Source organism: Eptesicus fuscus, chromosome 4 (genome assembly GCF_027574615.1).
Source record: "Eptesicus fuscus isolate TK198812 chromosome 4, DD_ASM_mEF_20220401, whole genome shotgun sequence".
Classification (NCBI taxonomy): domain Eukaryota; kingdom Metazoa; phylum Chordata; class Mammalia; order Chiroptera; family Vespertilionidae; genus Eptesicus; species Eptesicus fuscus.
Window position 1 is genome coordinate 103,369,434 of NC_072476.1, and position 24,253 is coordinate 103,393,686.

The 24,253-nt window shown below is 43.9% G+C and overlaps 1 protein-coding gene across 2 annotated transcripts in view; it reads right to left on the reverse strand.

The window, feature by feature from the left end:
- The window catches only part of NNT (nicotinamide nucleotide transhydrogenase), a 76,344-nt gene extending 54,860 nt beyond the window's left edge, over positions 1–21,484 (reverse strand). The window contains exons 1-6 of one of the 2 annotated variants that reach the window (XM_054715275.1): positions 21,451–21,484; positions 15,803–16,006; positions 10,499–10,728; positions 7,500–7,717; positions 3,141–3,228; positions 404–492 (exon numbers count right to left, since the gene is read on the reverse strand). In XM_054715275.1, the coding sequence (XP_054571250.1) occupies positions 404–492; positions 3,141–3,228; positions 7,500–7,717; positions 10,499–10,728; positions 15,803–15,953 (776 nt within the window). In that variant the 5' untranslated portion in view covers positions 15,954–16,006; positions 21,451–21,484. Of the gene's footprint in view, positions 1–403; positions 493–3,140; positions 3,229–7,499; positions 7,718–10,498; positions 10,729–15,802; positions 16,007–21,170; positions 21,231–21,450 lie in introns of those variants that run through there. The other variant, XM_008151648.3, reaches the window with a different exon arrangement.
- Between the last annotated feature and the right edge of the window lie 2,769 nt (positions 21,485–24,253).

Sequence of the window (24,253 nt, forward strand, 5' to 3'; positions counted from 1 at the left end):
CCTTGGTCAGAGCACATACAAGAATCAACCAATGGATGCATAAATAAGTGGAACAACACATCGATGATTCTCTCTCTCTCTCTCTCTCTCTCTCTCTCTCTCTCTCTCAGATCAATAAGTAAAAAGACTTTTTACAAACCTGAGTATGGTGTTAGTTTTCAAGTCTTTTGTTTTATTTTGTTTTCTAAATTATTTCTGCTATACCGAGTCTCGGTCCTTACATTTTCTTCCACTAAGTAATACTTTTTCACTTTGAGTTCACTTTGAAAAAACTGGAAATATTTAAAGAGCTTAGAGAGCAGGTTTCAACATGCTACTTAAATTTATAAACTCTAAGGACAGCACAACATCCACGTGAAACAAGGGTTGTGACCTTGACAGCAATCCCCAGTACAGCACTCACCTCGTGTCGAATCCTCGAACAATGGCCCCCATGGACTTGGCTGCACCTGCAGAGGCAAGCCCAGCAACGCCACCACCAACGATCAGAATCTAGGAAAGAGGGCAGAACCGGTGTGTTTTCAATGAAGTTCATTATCACCCGCTAGCAACTTCAGTGTCTGGTACACAGTTAGCGCTCAATCATAAACCAGGAGGTGCTGGTGGCGACCATCAGCCCTCACTCAACATTCTGAACGACAGACAACGCTTTAACTGAAGGCCACCGCTTTTTATTTATTTTTTCCTTTTTACTGAATTTATGGGGGTGACGTAGATTAACATTATAGAGGTCTCAGGTGCACAAGTAATTCTATAAGACATCATCTGTACACTGTATTGTGTGTTCACTGCCCCAAGTCAAGTCTCCTTCCATCACCATCAATGCCCCCTCTAGCCTCCTCCTCCTCCCCCCAAGCCACTGTCGTAAAATTTATCAAAGGAACACTGCTGGCAAAGGCCAACGACCTTCACTGAAAATAGCCTGACAATCAGCAGCTCAGTGTCAAAGCTACAGCCAGCAAGACCCACAGTATGTGTGCAAAAGGTTAACAGGTTCTTCACCCTGTGCCAGCGCTTCTTCCACTGACATTCCCAGTGTAGCAGCATTCCAGCTACCCCTCCCTCCAATGCTCAGGTTTGACTATGTTCATAAAGTATCAAAGTAAGCTGCAAAGATGGTACAACTTCGGTGAGCCAGCTTACTCCAACCCCGACTTGAGCTCGAATGCTTCTGAAAGGAAGAGCAGGTGATCAAGCACCTAATTTTGAACCAATTTGAATGGGTTGTAGCTGAAACATAAAGCAATGTAATTAATCTCCTTAACCCTGGGAGGATCCGAGCCAAGGAAACCAAAGAATTCCTCAGAAACAAGAGTCTCCCCCTGCTTTCTAAGAAACAAAATAAGGAAAATGTTGTCTGTGGTGTGAAAAGTCCTATTATGCTTCCCAGTCAATGGAAGGTAACTCCTTGTTGCTAAGGAAGGAAGGAAGGAAGGAAGGAAGGAAGGAAGGAAGGAAGGAAGGAAGGAAGGAAGGAAGGAAGGAAGGGAAGGAGGGAGGGAGGGAGGGAGGGAGGGAGGGAGGGAGGGAGGGAGGGAGGGAGGGAGGGAGGAGGGAAGAAGGAGGGAGAAAGAGAGAGAGAGAAGCCACCCACAGAAACTGAAGTTTATAAGTTCCTGCCCACCCATCGTGCCCACTCTTCCTCCCCCTCTTTAAGACTATACTAGTCAACTGTGCTCCAGGGCCCCCCGGGCAGTGTCTCCAAAGTCCTATGAAAACTGCTCTTAACGGTAATGGTTTGTTTGTAGGGGGGGTGGGCGGGAGAGGGGGGACTCTCTCTACAGGAAAGGTGACCAAGAGGGACCAGAGGGAACAGGCTCTGGGCTCCAAGGCCCGCCCCTCCACACTGCTACAACAATGACATGAAATAAAATAAGTGAAAGTCACAGGACGAGGCCAAGTTAGCCTCAATCGGAAATAACAAAAGACTCCGCAATTTAAAAGAGGGAATGGCACTAGACTAAGGCGATGTAATCTTAGAGAAGGAATGTATTCTCTCTCTCCACCTGAACACTTGCCATTCTCTCCTCCCGCTTGTTTAAAGCAATTAACTAGGTTTCTCAAAGCTGATATTGTGGGGTTTTGTTGTTTTTTTGTTTTGCAGTGTGTGTGTGTGTGTGTGTGTGTGTGTGTGTGTGTGTGTTTTCACTTTTCTAGGTGTTTTACTTTGTGTGAGAACTTTGGGTTTATAATGACAAAGTACTTTAAAAGCAGGAAGCACCCTACAGACAGGTACACTCTGCAGGTGGCTGACAACAGGTCAAGTCCTGTTTCCTGTACCGTGCCGACCTGCTTATACTGTCAGTTAGCGGACGCAGTGTTGAGGGGTCACAGGGAACCCACTCTTTCACCTAGCCATGCCCACCTCTCATCCCCTCTCCTCTGCTCTCCATCTCGATGAAAGAAAGTGCACCCGTGCCCCTGCCAAATATCCCGGTTACACCTCCTCCCATTTCCTGTCCTCATGACCCAACATTCGACAAAAAGTGAGGGAAACAAAGGCAATCTTTTCAATGAACCAAAATGTCACAATCATTGGGAAATTCGAGAATTTGCTGGGGGGGGGGGGGGGGGAGAGAAAGAATTTGCTGCTGAAACCGGTTTGGCTCAGTGGACAGAGCGTCGGCCTGCGGACTGAAAGGTCCCAGGTTCGATTCCAGTCAAGGGCATGTACCTTGGTTTCGGGCAAATCCCCAGTATGGGGTGTGTAGGAGGCAGCTGATCGATGTTTCTCTCTCATCGGTTTTTCTAACTCTATCTCTCTCCCTTCCTCTCTGTAAAAAATCAATAAAATATATTTTTAAAAAAAGCAAGAATTTGCTGAATGGTGTCTTGAAACTGTTTTTGAAAATAGTAATAAACAGGCTCCACAGAACAAGTCATCCAAAATCCCTTTAAGGATGCAAGTTAGGGCGTCAAAAGCAGAGAGAGGACTGACTAGAACATCTGGAAACATCAACATGCTTTTTCTCGAGCAATCTTAAGCACTTGGAGGCGCCGCCATCTATCTGTACATGCCACAGGTCACCCATGGGAGTTAACACACAACAAACATGGGAAAATAGCTGTCCTTCTAAACTACACATACCCTCGCCTTTAATTAATTCATATTATGAAGAAACAGCAAACGTTTTCTCTACCTTAGCTGGAGGGACCTTTCCAGCAGCCGTGATCTGACCAGTAAAAAACCGTCCAAAGTGATTTGCTGCTAGTACAACGGCCTTGTAACTTAAAAAAAGAAAAGAAAGAAATGCATGAATAATTCCATAAAATGAGCAATTCCATCAAATGAAAGGCGTGAGGCTCGTATAAGCATCCTAAGTCACCAATTACATGCTAATCATCAAAGGATGATAGCTAACATTTTATATGGCACCTGCTATGTGTCAAAAACAGTCCCAAGTGTATACACATATATACGTACGCCTTTGACCTTCATGCCGTCGTATGGATAGGTACAATTATTCTCTTCACTTCACAGGTGAGGAGACTGACACACAGAGATGAAGAGACTGGCCCAAGCCCTCAGCCGGTTTGGCTCAGTAGATAGAGCATCGGCCTGCGGACTGAAGGGTCCCAGGTTTAATTCTGGTCAAGGGCACATGCCTGGGTTGCGGGCACAATCCCCAGTGGGGGGCATGCAGGAGGCAGCTAGTCAATGATCTGTCATCACTGACGTCTCTATCTCTCTCCCTCTCTTCCTCTCTGAAATAAATTAAAATACTTTTTAAAAAGAGAGAGACTTGCCCAAGGTCCCTCAGCTAGTAACAGGCAGAGCCAGAAGTGTAACCCCAGCATCCTGCCCAGGAGGCATATGCTAATCCATACCGGCTCCCAGGCCTCTTTCTAACAGACACTGAAGAAAGTCTGTTGTGATAAATTAGACATGAAGGAAAGACAAGAAACCGCTCACAATGGTTTTCTTTGGGTGCTGAGACGACAGGTATTTCAAACTTTTTGTTTTACTTTAGTACAGTGTCCTAAGTTTCCTTGGTGACTACATAGCAGGTATAAGAACAGAGGGAAAACTTTAAAATTAAAAAATTAGATTAGCAATATGCTTGTACATAATAAAATTCCATTTCCAGCCTCAGGACAACAAAAAAAACACACTGGTTGAAAGCATGGGAGATTTTGCAACAGTGACCTCAGCTCAAGTCGAGTTCTACCACCGACGTGCTCTGTGACCTTGGGTAACTTTCTTGAATTCACTAATCCTTGTTTTCCCCATGTATAAAGCGGGGACCAAAAAAAAAAAAAAAATAGCATCTCTTAGTGTTGTCATGAAGACTAAATGAGATAATGCATGCCACGCACTTACCTACAGCCTGTCACAGTAAATGCTTGCTAACTACAAGTGTTTTTAGCTAAAGAAATACTCTATGCAACAAGAACTAGTAAATTATACCATCTTTTATTTAATAGGATTTTTTATCACATAACATTAATTTCATTTTCATACCATTTTACACTTTTGCACATTCTCACTTGGTAATAAACACTCTATCTTACTGCTATACAACTATGTAATGATAAACTCCACCCACTAGCTGACAATGAAACCTTTCCTTAATAATATCTTTATAAAATACTTGACATAATAATTGGTGCAAAAGCATGCACTATTTTAAGTTAAATTACATTAAAAGCAGGAAATAATATTTTAGAGATTACATGATGTGTTCATCTATTTCTGAATCCAAGTGATAGAAATTTTCAGAGAGTAAACGTGATAGCGATTCAAAGACCATTGCAAGAATTTAATTTTGGAATTAATATTTTAAAAGATTCAGTTGCTATACTGAAAAAAATAACAAAAATGAAGCTGATTACACAGGAAATGTACAAGAAAATGTTGATGGTAGAAAAAAATGTTAAAAGTGGGCCTGTTTTTGATGAGAATAATAAAACTCAGAATGAACATCAGTGAACTGAAAGAAATGTGTCTTCAATGTAATGTAGCCGTGTGTGTATGTGTGTGTGTGTGTATATGTACTATATATGATTTAGACAGAAAATGACTTATCACATGTTGTATGATAAGTATACTAGATGATTCATCTCAAACTATACCCTTCGCATATATCAACTCAGGACATAAATAGTGATTCTTTAAATTGTGTTCCATGGATCCCCATAGGTTTAAATTGCAGCCAGCTCTGGGGCCACAGTGACTGGGATGGAGAACAGACATGTTCTGGACCCCCATCATCCCTCAATTCATCTCAGGCCACTCTGCTCTTAGTGGAATTGCTTTTGTTGCCTCATAATATTTCATTTGCTCAAAAGATTCTGCATCTAAAATCCACTGATCTAAAGCTACTGGTTTAGATAAAGACCTTTCTCAAATGTACACTTCACATGACAAAGTCAACAGCACCCTTAAAAGTTTACATTGTAGCCTGGTTGGTGTGGCTCAGTGGTTGAGGTCAATCCAGGAACCAAGAAGTCATCAGTTCGATTCCCTGTCAGGGCACATGCCCAGGTTGTGGGCTTGATCCCCAGTAGGGGGCGTGCAGGAGGCAGCCGATTGATGATGTCCCTCTCTCATCCATGTTTCTATCTCTCTATCCCTCTACCTTCCTCTCTCTCTTTCTTTTTTTTCCCCCTTCCTCTCTAAAAAAAAAAAATCAATAAAAACATATTTTTTAAAAAGTTTACATTGTACATTTTCTAAAAAAGTTTAAGTCCCTCATCGCATAACATAACTCTTCTACAAACTAAATAAATATAACAAAAATGTATTGTGTTCCTTGGTATATCATTTATATCACACACAAAAATGTCTTTAAACCAACCATTTGCCATATTACACGAAGTTCAACAAAATATGTTTTTACCTTGTCATTTTTGTTTATTGTGTCTTATTTACATCCGCAGTGAATGGTTGGAACCCAAAGTAGAATCTGTGGTATATTTGATATGCTACACCTAAGATATAAAACCTAAGAAGACTTTCAGCTCATCTGTCAGAATTTATTCAGATTCTTCTTTTTTTTTTTTTTTTTTAGGCAGTGTTTTTTTTAAAACATTTTCATTTGTTGGTGCCTCATTCATATTAGCAAATTGTCACTACTAATAGTTTTCATGCTTAAAATCTAATTCAACTCGTTTCTTAGCTGAGCTGATTTCATAAGCAGCATCTGATTTCCAGACTTTTCACCCTCGCCAGCCAAGTGAGCAACACGCCGCCCTCAGGGAGCTATTCCTGTCCCTCCCCTGGGGCAGGCGTGACTGCGCAAGCAGCCAGTCCTCTGGGCACAACCAGGGATCCTTCACACAGCACTGCGGGCAACAGGCGCGCACGCATCAGTGCTCCGGCAGATGAAGTTCATTGCCCTCTAGGCCTCAGAGGTCAGAGGACACAGCTAGCCTTCAGTTATCAACACAGGTTTTGACACCAGATGAAATTTCTGCAAGTGCAGACATTTTTCCTATTCATTAAATATTTTATGAATTTATGGAAGTAAAACCTAATTAAAATGGTGAAGCTGCTAATGTGTGTATATTAAATTGAAACATGAAACTGTCAATATCCAACCATTTTTTACTATAAAAACAGCAATTTATGTTAACTAAGCTGATTGTGGTAATCATTTCACAGTATGTATCGGGTCATTATATTTATACCTTAAACTTATGCAATGTTATGTGTCAATTATAGCTCAGTAAAGCTGGAAAAAACAGCCCTAATCAGTTTGGCTCAGTGGATAGAGCGTCGGCCTGCAGACTGAAAGGTCCCAGGTTCGATTCTGGTCAAGGGCATGTACCTTGGTTGCGGGCACATCCCCAGTAGGAGGTGTGCAGGAGGCAGTTGATCGATGTTTCTCTCTCATCGATGTTTCTACCTCTCTATCCCTCTCCCTTCTTCTCTGTAAAAAAAAAAATCAATAAAATGTATTTTTTTTAAAAGCTGGAAAAAACAGTAATTTCAACCTAATATATGCATGTATACACACATATATGAAATACAATAAACTCTTCTTACAAATAATCTGACAGCCATTTCCTTTACTGCAAGAAAATACTACTTGCCTCCTACCCAGGAAGATTACAAAGGAGAGTACAACAGAGTACAGTGTGAAGAACCATTTCCTATCTGATGACAGGGAAACAATAAAAAGAGTCTTGCCCAGCTGGCATGGCTCAGTGGTTGAACATCAACCTATGAACCAGGAGGTCACGGTTTGATTCCCAGTCAGGGCATATGCCCAGATTGCAGGCTCGATCCCCAGTGTGGGGCGTGCAGGAGGCAGCCAATCAATAATTCTCTCTCATCATTGATGTTTCTATCTCTCTCTCCCTCTCCCTCCCTCTCTGAAATCAATTAAAGAAATATATTTATTTTTAAAGTCTTAAAAATAACTGCAGTACACTCTCAAAGGCTGCACTCTCCAACAATCCTCACAAGTAAAATCACCCCAAGAGAGAAGAGCTACAATGAGCACTTTCTGTACCACCGCCGTTCTGTTGTTCAACCGAAACAGGAGGGAACCTACCCAGCAATGTTGGCCATGGAGCTCAGCGCGTCATATCCCTGAGCAATCGTGACTCTTGGAACCTGGTCCATCGCCAAAACTGTCGTTTTCCTTTTGGAAAGTTTATCTAGCAAGTCTGGATTTTGGGCTGGATAAATGAAGCTAATCAGTGTTCCCGAAGTCTTTAAAAGGTCAGCTTCATGAATATCTAATGTTGGATTAAGCATGGGGGCCCGCACCTGAGAAAAAAGCCAAATCACCGATTAAAAATGCAAATACCTTTATCATACTTTGAAGTAAAGAAGACAATTTAAATAATGTGCCATGAATACTCCAGGAGTGATCTTTCAGCAATAAATGTCTGACTACATTCCTGCACAAGGTAAGGCACACGAAGATCTATGACATCTACCCTGGACTGAGGAAAGAGCACATACGACTAAAAATAGTGCCTCGGCAGGTTTGACAATGAGCTATGGAGCAGTGGCAAAATATGCAGGTTCTACAACCATCCTGTCCTCCCAAAACCGGTCACTCTGACACAATTAAGAGACATTGGAAGTTTGGGCTGTGTATTCAAAGACGCAGTTCTTGGGGATTTTGACAAACACAAACATTTGGGGTGTTGAGAAGTTAAGAACATTATAAACTAAAATCTCCTGGCTGTATGGATAGATTTATGTAGCCTTAAAATTGCAGGTGAATATTCATAGATGAAGGCAAAGCGGTAGCCTTGCTGAACTGGGTTGAAGCAAAAAGCTACAATAAAGTCTCTTCTGTTAATAAGTATCAAATCCATCAATGAATGCACACTCCACATGCCTGCAGGTTCCAAATGTCCACGTTTTAAAGCCAATTTTTTTAAATTCCATTTTACAAGTGTTTTGAAATGTGTTTTATATCCAAGTTTAAAATCAATCTTCGTTTAGCTCCCAGCCCACAATAGTGCTTTCAGGCAAGTAAGCACAGAGAAAACAGCACTGGGAATAAGTGTTAAAAGGAAATACACCCACCAATACTGAGTCAATATTTTCATTTCACAGCATTTTGTCTCAATTGACCTATGAGACCCCTTAGTCTGTTATTACCATTTCGGTTGTTGATCTTGGATGCATATGATTTCAGGTTCTGGTCTTTAATTAAGACACTCTGACAAGGTCTGTCTCTCCTCAGTGAGAATCTATACTAATAAAAGGGTAATATGCTAATTAGACCTGATCGACCAGACATCTTCCAGATGTCCGACTTCCTTCCGGACAAAGCCACAGTGGTGGGGGCCAAGGCAGAGGCGGTTAGGGGTGATCAGGCTGGCAGGGGAGCAAGCAGTTAGGGATGTGATCAGGCCAGCGAGGAGGAACAAGCAGTTAGGGGCGAGATCAGGCCGGAAGGGGAGGGCAGTTGGGGGCAATCAGGCTGGCAGGGGAGGGCAGTTGTGGGCAATCAGGCTGGCAGGGGAGGACAGTTGGGGGCAATCAGGCCAGCAGGGGAGCAGTTAGGGGGATATCAGGCCAGTAGGCAGAGGCGGTTAGGGGCCATCAGGCAGGCAGGCAGATGAGTGGTTAGGAGCCAGCTGGATCGGGCCTAAACCAGCAGTCAGACATCCCCCAAGGGGTCCTAGATTGGAGAGGGTACAGGCTGGGCTGAGGGACACCCCCCCTCCAGTGCACCAATTTTGTGCACCAGGCCTCTAGTCTATAATACAGATTTAATAAAAATTAGGGGACAATTTTGCATTGATTCTACCGGCCCCTATCGAGTGCTAGGCTGAGACTGTCAGCATCAGAGTGAAGCCAATGGAATGTTTCCTTGAATGTGCTTTCAGACCACTGGTTCCTCAGGATATTAGCAAGCTTGATGGAAAGAGAAGCCCCCGGGACAAGCAGTTTATTACTGCAAGGATAGTGTTTCCATATCACAGGATCCCCAGTGCCTTCAACATGCTCACACATTGCAAATCCCTAAAAGGAACACAGAGCATTTCCAAAACGTATGTGTGCCACACGGAGCCTTTTGTGTGAGACATCTCAAAACGTTACCATCCCTAAAATACACCTTGGAATGGGTTACCGTGATTTTTCTATTTTTCCTAAGTTTCTTTACCAAGTATCTGCACACCTATAAAAGCTTTAGCTAAATTACAATTTATCTCCATGTTATACGTTTTACTTCTCATTTTCTATAGAAAACAAAACAAAAAACAGTTTTGTGTCTTCTGCAAGAACCACTACTTACGACCCTATCAAGAGAGTGGAGTTACTGTAAAAAAAAAAAAAAAAGAGTGTGTGTGTGTGAGATTGATTCCTGAGAAATTAACAGAAAAAAAAGCTGATCTTGAAAGTGAGGAGCTTATTTTAACCTGATAATCACGCTCATATAATCCATACTTCCCTGACTGCCTTGGTTGCAGGCTTAGGAATTTAAGTTAATGTTCAACTCTAATAATTATCCCTGCTACACTCATAACACAGCCTCTCTGCCTTGCCCTATATGAGATTTATTGCTCAAGTTCAATCCATTTCTATTACATCTGAGATATTTTTATTAAAGTAGATGGGCTACTCGCCCCTCGGCCCGCTGCTGCTTTCTCCAGGACAATCCTGCCCTTTCTAAAAATAGCACTGACGTCAGATAAAACCCTGTTCCTTCCCAAGATCACTGCACATTCAGTCCCAGGAGGAGCTCCACAACTTCCTTCTATTTCAGTAGCAGTTAGATGCTCACCTGTGCACATTTAGGACATGTATGAACCCTGGGGTACAAATGTCCCTAGCCAATTAAAAGGGGACTTCCACACTGCCAATGTACAACGGAGGATCATTTGTTTCTCTTTTCATGGTTAAATACAGATCACAAGGCCTGAACATGAATATTTACAACATACAATCCTTTCTTGAGAAAAAGGCATTGTTTGAAATATGAAAAGCTCTAACCATGGACAGAAACAGTTAATTTTTCCATGCAAAGAGTTTGAAAAGTCCGCATGCCATAAAGGGACTGGGGAGAGGGGGGGGGATAATTACTTTGACCACCAAATCCGAGGCCAGCACTTCCTTTGTTCCCTGGATCTGGGCACCTGCTGCTCTGTAGTGATCATCTGAGAATTTGGACGCTTCGCCAGCGCCCGATTCCACGACAACGTTGAAACCCTGCTTGACCAAGGCCTGAACGCCTGCAGGAGACAATGCCACTCGCTTCTCATTTTGGAAAATTTCCTTGGGGATTCCAACAGTCAGTTGCTTATATGGAATTCCTACAAACAAAGCCAAAATAAAAAAAATAAAAAGGAACATCTGGTAAACAATGTTTCAATAACAGAGTTCAGAAAATGGATATGGGCAAACTGTTCAAAGTAGACTGTACATACAAGTCGCTGTTCAAAATGATGTTCCTGATTCAGAATCTTAACTCTTTGACCTTTTTTTCCTTTTTTTTTTTTTTTGATAGGTAAGTTTTTATGCTCACTCTCCTGAAAACTCTAGATATTTTATTTAACCCAATGGCTCTCTTCAAGACACATGACTAGCTTAGACCACTCAACATGCTAACTCCACTCTTCAAATTAACCCTCTTGGGTTTACCGTCTCCTTGTCCTTACTTTTACAGAAGACTGAGGAGTAATTAGCTGTTGTGAAGAACCATCCTCTACTAGACACCCAACGTCACCTTCCTGGCAATGTGGCCACAGGTAACACCTCACAGATTTCCAGGTTCTGTATCTTGAGACCTGACATCTCAGCCACAACTCATTAGACCGCGGATCAGAAGCCAGACAGGAGAAAACCCAGAAGCTTCTGAGATGACTTACACAGGAGCTTTGGCAGGTTACACTCTATGTTGGCCAGTGACTACCCACCCAAACAGGTTCTCTCTCAGGAAGCTGGAGGGGAGACCCTCTGGAAGGACACAGAGGGCAGAAGAGGGCAGCAGCAACCAGTGAGCACAGGGTGGGGCGATCTAAGGGAGGTGCCAAGCAACGGCACCAGAAACAGCAGTAGAGACGCAAGGACAGAAGATGAGTCAGAGCCATGAAATCCAGAATACCGTCCCGCTTCTCCAAGAAGGAGATGAAGGGTTGGTTGCCTGGGCTCCCACACTTCCCAGTCCTTACAGTAAGGCCTCACCACAAAATACAACCTGGTGCGATTCTGTTCCTTGCAACCCAAAGCCTGTGTAATACAGCCTTAAAGTATGTATACACCGTTCAGATCAGCTTTAGCTAAAGTTAGTTTCTTCTGTTGTTTTACTCGCAAGTGGGCATAGACAGTTTTTTTTTCAATAAGAAGGATTTGCCTCTATGTAAGTTTTACTAAAGTTTAGGAAATCTAGCAACATAAATTCTGATTATATATAATTAAAAAATAAATCCAATGATCTCTACAGAGTAACTTAGTGAGACTTTAGAGAGCTTATGTCAACCTAAACGTATCTGCATTTGAACAGCCTGAGATGCCACACTGCATAAGCAGTACTAATTGGTAGTAAACTCAAGGCAAATATATGTTGGCTCTTACACTCTACTTGAAGGAGAGAAAAATAATAAAAAAAAAACCCTGGCAAATATTTTGGATTGATGTACAAAGGGAAATCACATATACTTATCTACTACTCACGTATCTAACAATCTCGGATTATGTAGGTCCTATATACCGTAAGTCAAGGAAGGTACCAAAGACAATTGAAATCACATCAAAAGGACTTAGGAAACAACCTGAGAAGGCCAAAGAGGGCACAATTTGAGCATCAAAAAAAGTAATAAATAATTTTAACAGTAAAATATATCTAAGGGTGTTAAGATCTAGGAGGTTTTGATGATACTCAATAAAACAAATAAATATTTTGTAAAAGCTTCACTGGTCTACTTTGGAGGAAGGAATGTGGGGTAGGCAGAATTATGGGCTCAAAGATATGCACGTCCTGGTCCTCAGAACTGTGACTATGTCACAATACCTGGCAGAGGAGAATTAAGGTTGCAGAAGGAATTCAGGTTGCTAATCAGATGACCTGGAAGTAGGGAGATTATCCTGGGTTATCTGGGTGGGCCCAATGTAATCACAAGGGTCCTTAAATGTGAAAAGGGGGCACAAGAGTCAGAGTCAGAGTAATGTGACGATGCTATGCTGCTGGCTTTGAAGATGGAGGAAGTGGCCGTAAGCTAAGAAATGCAGGCGCTCTCCAGAAACTAGAAGGGGTAAAGGCAGATTCTCCCCTAGAGCCTCCAGAAGGAACACAGTCCTGCCAACACCCTAATTTAACCCTAGTGAGGGCCATTTCAGACTCTGGCTTCCAAAAGTGTAAGACAATAAATTTGTGTTGTAGGAAGCCAGTAAGATTGCCATCATTTGTTATATCTGGAATAGATACATAAGAGAACCAACTGATTATTACCAAAATAAGTAAATAATGGGAAAGAATCCAACACTTATCCCACCTTTCCAGTACAACCTCAGGGTAACTAAATAATAGAGGGAATGTTTTTCTTTATAGAAAAATTCTAACTAATAAACAAAAATAAAATGATAGGCCCTGGCCAGATAGTGCAGTTGGTTAGAGCATCATCTCCATGTGCCAAGATTGTGGGTTTGATCCCTTCAGGACACATATAAGAATCAACCAAAGAAAGCATGAATGGGTGGAACAACAAATCGATGTTTCTCTCTCTGTCTCCCTTCCTCTCTAAAATAAATAAGATTTTCAAAAAAAGAGAAATAGCCTGAACGGCGTGGCTCAGTGGTTGAGTGTTGACCCATGAACCAAGAGATCACCAGTTCGATTCCTGGCCAGGACACATGCCAGAGCTTTGAGCTCAATCCCCAGTAAGGGGCACGCAAAGGCAGCCAATTGATGTTTCTATCTCTCTATCCCTCTCTTTTCCTCTCTTTCTAAAAATCAATAAAAACATATTTTTAAAAAACAGAGAAATCTATGTAAAGGTTCTAGTACAAAGCGCAGCAGCCTTCAAAAAATAAAAAGATAGAATGATAAAATGTCACCAATTTAAAACCCCTGAAATCATGGATTCAGTTAATCATCAGTCAAATGGCTGCTATAGCATGTGAGTAAAAAACAGGCAGGAAGTTCATATGGATGGATCATAATGACATCTAAACTCATGGATCATCTAAACGCATGGATTCACCTTCTTGATATAATGTAATAGATGACACACAGCGTCACCTGGGAAGTATTCTTGCCCAATAAATCAAACCCGACTCTAGTCCGGCCTCTGCATCCAACTAAATGTTCCCGAAAAAACAAGGTGCAGAGAAACTGGTTAAATAACACCAAGGGAATAGAGTCAGGCAAACCTAGAATGTGAGAAATTCCACAAGCAACAGCTAAATTCTTCAACAAAGAAAAAGAAAAAGAGAAGTGGGGGGTGGGGGCGGGGGCAATGGGGGGATAAGGACACATGTGTAATACCTTAATAAAGAAAAAAAATTCCAAAGAAAGAAAAAAAGAGGAAGGAAACTATAGATCAAAAGAGACCTAACAACACAGCAAGTGAAATACAACATATGGACCTTGTCTGGCTCATTATTTGAACAAAGCATCTGTAAAAAAAAAGAAAAGAAATTAAGAAAAAAAGTGAAAAATTTGAGAAAATGAATGGTGACTGGAATTACTTTTCATGCTTTTCAATGTGATAATAAAATTGTGGCTTTATTAAGGAAAAATAAAATCCTTATCTTTTATTTATTTATATATATAGATTTTTTTTTTTATTTCAAAGAAGAAGGGAGAGGGAGAGAGAGATTGAAACATCAATGATGAGAACTGATCGGCTGCCTCCTGCACGCTCCTAACTGGGGACCAAGTCCACAACCCGGGCATGTGCCCTTGACTGGAATTGAAACCGGGACCCTTCAGTCCACAGGCTGATGCTCTATCCACTGAGCCAAACCGGCTAGGGCAAAATCCTTATCTTTTAAAGATAAAAAGTAATTGCCCAGGAAATAGTCCAGAATCAGAAATAAAACAAAAAAATAAATAAATCAAGTCTTATACATCATGAATATAGAGCTGTTGATGCCTGTGCATTTACTCACAAGGACAACTGTCATGTCCGCAGTGCGGTTATTTCCTTTTACTTTACCCATGATTGTATCACACCGGATAACCTGGCTTTCTAGGAAACAGTTTTAAAATCTGAAGCCAAAGTTGAGGACTCCCAGGGGCAGGTACCCTGCCAACAGTGACTCGCCGTGTGAGAACAAGGAAAGGCTGTGAAATCTATTCCAGGCAGACGTGAGAATCCCAAAAGCCCCGGAGGTTAGGGGTCAATGCACAATGTCAGTCCTACAAACTTAATCTTAAAAGGGTGTTATTCCACGTGGCAAAGACTTCTGGTTGCCCCCCGGATGCCCATTCTGGTCCTCCACCTTAGAGACAGAATGCCCTTTTTGGTTGAGAATGTTGCCGTCTGGGATGCAAGACAAAATGCCCAAGTCTCCCTTGCAGTACATGTGGCCACTGGTCTGTGTTCTGGCCAGTGAGGAGTAGCCAGAGCTGGGAAGGCGTTTGGGTGCGGTGCGTACAGGGACCTATCTGACTCAGTGTGGAAGGGGCCCCCTTTTAACCTTTCTTCCTTCTGGCCTGCACCCCTGAACTGAAGGGGGGCTTTGTAGAGCACAAAAAGGCTTCCGCTCTTACCGTGTAGGAGCTAGAAAGCTGGTGGCAAATTCTGAGTAGAAGAGGGATATGTTTTCATTTTAAAAAGAGTATTGTCACTGTCACAGACAGAACAGACTGTAGGGGGACAGAGGCAGAAAGCACAGAGGTCATCTAGAAGACTGGTGACAGCTGAGGGTGGCTTGGACCGGAATGGTAACAGCGGTGGCGGTGAGGAGAGGACAGATTCTCCATACAAGGCAGGGCTGACCTGCACCTAGGGAGACTCCAAGGTTTCTAACCCGAGCAACTGAGAGGAAGCTGCCGCTTACTAAGCGGAGAAGCGCTGCTACAGATGAAGCAATACGCTTAGTTCCTAACTCTTGGGCACAGATGCACCTCATATGGTATAGTCCTCCAATGCTGACCAGGACGGAGAAAGAGCTGTTAGGAGGAGTGGTTACTGTGAACAGTACTTCCCAGGGTTCAATTCCGCTGGTTTGCCCTTTTTCTTTTTCTAGTACCTTTTCTTCTCCATTAGTGCTGACAATCTGGAACTTCTCCTAAGAAAAGGGCTCATTAGCTCTTTTTATGCAAATGGATGGTCCACAAGCTCTAGGCTGGAAACTGCATGCTCTGCCTTTCTCCATCCTCGGAGAGCTATTTGCTCCTAGCACTTGAAGGCTTGCTTCACACACGCTGAAGTGAGACTTTACCTGGTTTTGCAGGGGATTTACACCACAGTGCCTGATGCGTATGAAATGTTCGTAAAAACTCCTTCTTCCCAGGCACAACCTTACAGGACCCCAAATTGCTAAGGAAAGGGCACGAACAGCTGGTCACCACTGTTTTCAGGAGGTTGGCCATGTTCAGAGCAGTCCCCAACTTTCTGAATCCCCAATTTTCTTGAAGGCAAATCACTAAGAGAAAAGAGAATAAAATATTTATGTGCTGAGAAAAACATACTTTGTTTTTTGAACATCAAAAGAAAAAAAAAAACATTAAAAACAGACTAATCCAAAGAGCTTGGAATAGAACAGTTCTATGTGGGCATCTACAATGAATTTCTTCGCCACGTCTTTTACTGACAGAAGGTGCTTCAAAGGTTTGTTCCCAATTCAGGTATTTAAGGGTTGAAATCCATTTTCCCACTTAAATAGTTATAAACTCATTAGTCGATTCAGAGCCTAGATCACATACGTGTAATTGATCCTTAATGTAGCTAGAAAGTTAAAAAAAAAAAATTGCCATAGAGTCCAGTCCCCTCTTACCTAAAAGTTATTTCTAAGTCTGCATGTCCAGCAAAAATTGTGTATATTCAAAGTTACCCTTGAATTTCCCTTATAATATCTAAAATACTGTGTGGTACAGTAGTAGCTTGTTTATTTTATTTTTTTAAATATATGTTATTGATTTCAGAGAGGAAGGGAGCAGGAGAGAGAGATAAAAACATCAATGATGAGCCCTAACTGGTTTGGCTCAGTGGATAGAGCATCGGCCTGCAGACTGAAAGGTCCCATGTTCAATTCCGATCAAGGGCATATACCTTGGTTGCGGGCACATCTCCAGTAGGAGGTGTGCAGGAGGCAGCTGATCAATGTTTCTCTCTCATCGATATTTCTAACTCTCTATCCCTCTCCCTTCCTCTCTGTAAAAAAATAAAAATATATTTTAAATTTTTTTTTTAAAAAAAAAAACACAAAAACATCAATGATGAGAGAAAATCATTGATCGGCTGCCTCCTGCATGCCCCACATCGGGGATCAAGCCCACAACCCCAGGCATGTGCCCTGACCTGGAATCAAACCATGACCTCCTGGTTCATAGGTCAATGCTCAACCACTGAGCCACGCTGGCTGGGCAGTAGTCACTTGTTTAGATGCCACATTGCACAGAAAACACGGCATCCTACTCAGTGAGGCAGGATGCTCATCCTGTGCAAGCCCTCGAAATGAGAATGGATGAATGCAAGACTCATACCTGCCAGGTGCACATCTCAAGAAAATTAAACATGTGTGGGATATGACTCCAATAAAAAAGGGAAAAAAATCCAGTGTGTGCTTGGAGATTAGGGTGTAATAGGAGCTCTTCTGTCAGTGATCCTCACAAGTAGGCACTTTTTGCCAGCTCTAACCAGGCTGAGGGAAGTGTCATTGACCTTGGCTGTTATTGAACTAGGCTTCGAGGGCTACCTCCGTAGCAGATCCCCAGGGGTTCAGGGAAAGCCCCCATCATCCCCAGGATTTCCAATGTCCCCCATCCTTCTTTTCTTTTCCTTTAAAATTGGGAAGAAGCAGAGGACCTGGAACTCTATCAGTCAAGCTCAGCTGATTCCACCAACTGTCCATTTACACTCTGCGCCATCACATGGGCCCCCAGGTGCCCAGCGCCCAGTCCCAGCAAATCCCATAAACATTCTTCCCACCTCCAGAGGAAGGAGGGAGGGGGGTCTAGCTCATTTTTCATTTCAGAACTGCTGCCACAACTCCCGGAAGCAACTTCCTGCAACATTGAGAATGGAAATCCTCAATCCAAGTGGTGCTGATTCTTAAAATGACCTTTCATTCAACAACCATGTACTGAAGGCTGAGCCTCAGAGGCACCGCCATTAGGAGCATCTGAAGAATCAACATGGAATAGGTCATATGCTTGGAGATAAGAAAAATCAACAAGTAATAACACTCCCAAGCAGAGTAACGCAAGTCCAAAGTTCTTGGAGGGATCAAAGGAAATCATGTCTTCCAACAGGGTTCAAAAAGGAGAAGGGAAAAGCCCCGGCCAGGTCGGTCAGTTGGTTAGAGTGTCATCCCGAAACACTAAGGTTGCAGGTTCGATTCCCAGTCGGGACATATTCAAGAGCCAACCAATTAATGAGTAGAACAACAAAATCAATAAATGAAACAAATAAAATCTCTCTCTCTAGTGGGAAGAGATCAAAGAACTTGTATGCATATATGCATAACCTATGGACACAAACAATAGGGTGGTGAAGGCCTGGGGTGGGTGGGCAGGTGGGGTGGGTGGGCTAGAAAGGGTCAATGGGGGATAAAGGGGACATATGTAATACTTTCAACAATAAAGATTTAATTTAAAAAGGAAATATCTCTCTCTAAAATCAATAAACTTTTTTAAAGGAAGGAAAAGGTGTTAGAGATGGAGAGAGTAATGTGAACAAAAAGTTAAGGCAGAGGGAGCATGCAAGATGTGTTCAGACATGCAATCAAAAATGCACAAGAAAAAGCCTTTGCATTTTAATAGGTTTTTATCTTTTCAAAGTGTTTCCACATTATGTCATTTCATTCCAGTCCTAAAGCATTCCTGAGTCCCATAAACACTCTCCTCATTCTCTCATAGGTCACTTCTGGTGTCATTCACAGCTGAGACTGCAGAGCAAATGATTCAAAACACTCATTCATTCGAAACATTCACTGAATCCATGCCAAGAACCAAGGGAGAAACAAAGGTATATAAAAGATACTTCTTGTCTTGAGGGAGATTTCCTAGTCCTCTCCTAACCTTCCCTTATTGGGTCACCCTAATCCCCAACCAACTCTGTCCTTTGGGGGCTGACAAGGCTGGCCCAGACCTCATCCGCGGAAACACAAAGCTAGCAATCATAGAACCTACCAGTAAGTCTGCCCCTCACTCACTGTTGGACCTGAATCTGTGCCTCAGTCTGCTCCTCTATAAAAGGAGCACAGCCCTAGCGGGTTTGGCTCGGTGGATAGAGCATCAGCCTGTGGACTGAAGGGTCCTCAGTTTGATTCAGGTCAAGGGCACATGCAGGGGTCTGGCTCAATCCCCAGTAGGGGGCGTGCAGGAGGCAGCAGATCAATGATTCTCTCATCATTGATGTTTCTATCTATCTCTCCCTCACCCTTCCTCTCTGAAATCAATAAAAATATATTTTAATAAATAAATAAATATAGCATAGGAAAGCTCCTTTGTTAGGCTCTAGGCATTTTATGATTAGATGAGATTTTGCAATATTTTAAAGCTGAAGTCCTACTTCGTGGCCTGGAGTCTAGAAGATTTGCCCTGCCTACTTGGAAAACGGTCATTTAATGTTAAGCAGATCCCTGTCATCAGATGTCAATAGGGCCAAAGCCTTCAGAAGTCAATTTCTCCCCAAAACTCCACTTGATTCGAGTTATGAACATACAGCACAGTGAACAAGAGTAGTTCATTGGCAAGAGCAGTCCCTATCACTAAGCCTAAATCAAATACAAATGACCCTGAAAGATATTCAGAGAATAAATTTCTGAACCACGTTATCACAAGCTGTTACTTGTTACCAAAGATAGTATTGCATCGTAATTATCACACTTTCTCTGCTTTAAAGCTCCCTGCTGTTTTATTATCCGTGTGCTTCTATGGCTTTCAAGCAACGGGGAAAACTTACAACTCAATATTGGGAAAAAAGGGGGGGTTAGTGTGGCAGTCATATGGTCCCCTTGAATGTAAGCTGTTTGGGTAACTATCTCCCCTAAAACCCTAGAGGTTAAGCACCTGAGAGAGGAGATGACAGAGAGGCTAAGAGGGTGAACTGGGGATCAGAAGCCCCCCAGTCCCCAATATATTGGCTGTGTGGCCTTGGCAAATCAGTCACTTCACTTCTCTCTACCTCGTCTTTAAAATGGAAATAATAATAGCACCTACCTTCTAGGGCTGTTGTGAGAAATAAAAAGATACAGTATCTCTATTGCTAGTTTTATTCCTTTTGGTATTACCTCTGGCCCAGTGATTTGCACAATATAGAGGAAATCAACAAGCAGTTTTTGACTGAATGAGTGAATAGCCAGGGCTAGGCAACCTGAAGGTCTCCAAGGAGTTTCAGGAAATTTCCTTTGAAAATGATATGCTGTGTAGGCTTGCAGAAAACTAATTCTATCAGCAAAGGTAAGCAGCCTAGGTACCCTTGCTGATAAGTAATCCTAAACTGCCCATTCAATAAAAATTAAAAAAAACATCCGAAAAGATTTGCAAGTTACAGAGGCGCGATGGAGAAAAGGGGTGCATTTTTTCCATTTTTTAATGTATATTTTTATTGTTGATAGTATTATAGATGTCTCCCATTTCCCCCCCCCCCCCCGCCTTAACCCTCCTTGGGACGCATTTTAAATAAAAGTAGCCACGCAAGCCCCACCTGTCCGAATAGAGCCTGTCCTTAGGAGACTCCCTAAAACAGATCTCGGGAGGACTGCCCAGCACCATCGGGCGAATAAAGGACGCCTGCACCCGTAAACAAGTCGTGCCTTTAAAGCGAGGCACACCAACCAAGGACGCAGCACCCTGCAGGGCTTGGAGTGGCAGGCTGCCTGACCTCGCCCAAACCCACCGCTACCGCCCCTGCTGGGCACCTAAACTGCCACCCGCTGGCGTGGGCCCGGGACCGCTATTTATAACCTTCGCCCGAAGCCCATTGGCGCGGGCTGCACAATGTCATCCCGCCCCGGAGTTCAAATCCCCCGCCGGCCCCCCGCGCCTCTCCCAGCTCCCCAGCCCGGCCCCACTCCCCGCGTGCCAGAGGTTTGGCCCCCAGGTGCCCAGCACCCAGCAGCCGCCCCACACACACTCACAACTTTCCCTCGCCACCTCCTATGTCTCCAGCTAGTCACCCACCCCGAATGCCATCAAGGGTCAAGCACAAGTTCGGGCGTCCAGCTGCCTCCTCTCTCCTGGTGCACCCCTATGGAGAGTCCTCTATGACCTCCCTCCTTCCTCCCATCTGGCGGGCCGAAATGACCCCTACAACCTCCGCCGCGCCCCCAAAGCCCCAACACCTGCGATCTGCACAGCTGTCGCCTCGCCCCCTGCTCCCTGCGGGGACCCAGTTCCCGAATGCACCGGCCCCAGCGAGAGATGAGAAAGCAGGCCCTGCAGGCTCGGTTCTTCCTTCCCCCACGGCCCCAGCCTCCGGCCAGCGGGCGCCCAGGTCCCAGCCCACCCCGCCCCCTTCTCCTTGACAGGTCTCCTTCCCGGGGGACCCCGATCGTCCCCGCGAGCCCTTGCGCGCGCCTGCCCAGCTGCGCCCCTTCCCCAGCTGCACCCCGGGCGCACCCGCGCCGCCCGCGCCACGCTCACCTCGGCGTGGAGGCCGGGCTTCGGCGGGCGGTGCTCGGGGGACTGCGAGGGGACGCCGCGCTGGCCGACCCGGGCTGGGGCCCCGCGCTGCTGAGCTCCAACCCGGAAGCACAGCCCCAACCCTGCGGAGGCGGCCACGTGACGGCGACACGGCTACCCCCACTCCCCGGCCCCGCGACCCCTCCCCGCCCACCCGCTTCCCGCCCGGCCCCCTCCGATGGCCCGCCCACCCGCCCGCCCGCCGGCCGGTCGGTCGGTCCCGGCTGCTCAGCGACCTCACCAAATACCCCGCAGGAGCGCCACGGCCAGGTACCCCCCGGGCCCGGCACCGTCCCCCGTGGCAGCCGAAACTTCTTTGTCTCGGCGCCCCGCCGCCCCCCGCCCCGCCCCCGCGCTTTCCCTCGGCCCCGGCTTGTCAATCAAACCTGGAGCCAGACCCGGGCGCTGGCGTTTTCTGGGCTGCACTTGATCTCTCTCCCTGGAGAGCCGCTTACAAAGTGTGACTTCCTCCCCAGCGTCCCACCAGCACGCAGGAGAGGATAATGTGACTCCACGCCTGGTGCCTGACGTCCCTCCAACCTCTCTAGGAAAAAAATCAGGATTTCTGTAACCAGAGAGGACCAAAAAGGAAGTGGGAAGGAAGCCAGGGGGTGGGGAAGGGCGGGATGGGGGCGTTTTGTGTTTCCTCTCCGGCCAGAGAAGGAGAGTTAAGATGTGAGGGCCTGAAAATGAACACACATCTGTGCCCTGCAAAGGCTGGGCCAGAGAAAGCCGCGTGCTAACGTCAGTGTCCAGTGCCCTTGCAGGCTGGTGTCCCCACCAGGCCTAGGCTGGGCTGAGCAGACGCACTCAAGGCCTCCACAGCGTAAGGACTTAGTTGCTCTCTGCACAAAGTTCTGTTACTTAGTCTGCAGGTGTGTTCTGATTAAAAGTCGGAGGAATGAAATATAGACCATAAAATGGCCCGTTTCCCCTAAAGCTGAACCATCCGGAGGCGTCAGTTAAGAGAGGTCATTGCTTTTCACTTTAATTAGCATATCTAAGATGAGGGGAAACATTATGAATCTTGTCCAGCCGGTGTGGCTCAGCGGTTGAGCATGGACCTATGAAGCAAGAGGTCGCCAGTTCGATTCTAGGTCATGGCACATGCGGGGGTTGCAGGCTTGATCCCCCACAGGGGGCCTGCAGGAAGCAGCCAGTCAATGATTTTCTCTCATTATTGATGTTTCTATCTCTCTCCCTCCCTCTCCCTTCCTCTCTGAAATCAATAAAAATACATTTTTTTAAAAATTATGACTCTAAAACATATATTCCATATTCTTAAAGAGAAAAAAATCTCAGAGGAACCCTTATTTTGAGAACATCTCTTGTGTTTAACTAGCCCAGAGGTCATTCAACTAATGGACTCTCGCTGTCGTGTCCCTGTAAAGCATGGCCCTGTCCTAGGAGAGGTCACACACAGGCAGAGACACAGCCAGGTGTTTTAAAATCATAATGAACCATGATTAGTGCAGAAAACCTACCAGAGGGACAGGTTCCAGATGCTGCAGGTTCAGTGAGTCAGGAATAATTGATAAGGATTAAAACTAAGATCCTTTCACAATATATGTAAGACAAATCGTTATGCTACATAATTTAAACATGTACAGTGCTGCATGTTAATTATCTATATATATAAAAGGCTAAGTTGACTCACGCATGTGCAGTATACATAAAGCTCTCACTGGCGTCAATCGCACATGTGTGTTTCTCTCTATCATTGTTGATCATGAAGTTGGTTGACACTTCCAATATAGAGAAAGGGTGAATAACGATATTAAAATACTTCTTCTAATTAATTTCCTTTCAATGTGCATGAATCTGTATACCGGGACACTAGTATCTCAATAAAACTAGAGAAAAAACTAAGCTCTTGTTTTAAAATGTGTGTGTGTGTGTGTGTGTGTGTGTGTGTGTCTTAGGGGTTTGCTCTTTTTCTCTTCAAAGCTTAAAAGTCAGTGGTTCTCAACAGGGCAGTTTTGTCCCAGGGTGTCTGGAGACATTTTGGTGGTTACAACTGTAAAGGGGAGGTATCTAGTGGGTAGAGGCCAAGGATGCTGCCAAAACTGTACATGACACAGGACAGCCCTTTACAACATAGAAGTATGACTCTAAACGTCAATAGTTCTAAGATATTAGAAACGCTGGCTTAAAGAAATGTTCAATGAGTTATTTACCTTACTTATCATTATACCATATGAGAGTGAATCCAAAGATGACGTACACCTTTTCACTTATTCTGTTAAATAGTAAGCATATGGTAATTTTTTTTAATTCATTTCCCCAACATAATGTGGGTGCCATTGCTCCAGATGAAAACATTTGCCATTTGGAAGGTTTCTGTTTTAGACCTTAAACCCCTACATAGTAAGTACAATGTATTCCCAAAGAAAATTGGATTAAATTCCAAAGTTTGTAAGGTAGTTGCTTCTGACTCTTAGCCACTGTCTTGTGTAAAATTTTTTGCAAAGATTTCATACCCCCACTAGGTTGTGAGGGTTTTGTCCATCTTGATATCTGCTCCTGCCTCCTTGGCTCTCCCAGCCACCAAACAGTAATGCTCACCTAAATGCAAGTTCTCATTGCACATTGTTCTAAGATTGGATACTTACATTTTAAATATACTTCAAAATTAGGGTACACGTAGGGAGTTTCCTCAAAAAACTAAAAATGGAACTCACATTTGACCCAGTGATCCTACTTCTAGGAATACATCCAAAGAAACTAGAAACACCAATTAGAAAGGACATATGCACCCCTATGTTCATAGCAGCACAATTCACCATAGCTAAGATTTGGAAACAGCCTAAGTGCCCATCAGCAGATGAGTGGGTTAGAAAACTGTGGTACATCTACACAATGGAATACTATGCTGCAGTAAAAAAGGAGTTCTTACCATTTGCAACAGCATGGATAGACCTGGAGAGCATTATGCTAAGTGAAATAAGCCAGTCAGAGAAAGGTAAGTATCACATGATCTCACTCATTTATGGGATATAATGAACAACATAAACTGATGAACAAAAACAGATCTAGAGACAGAG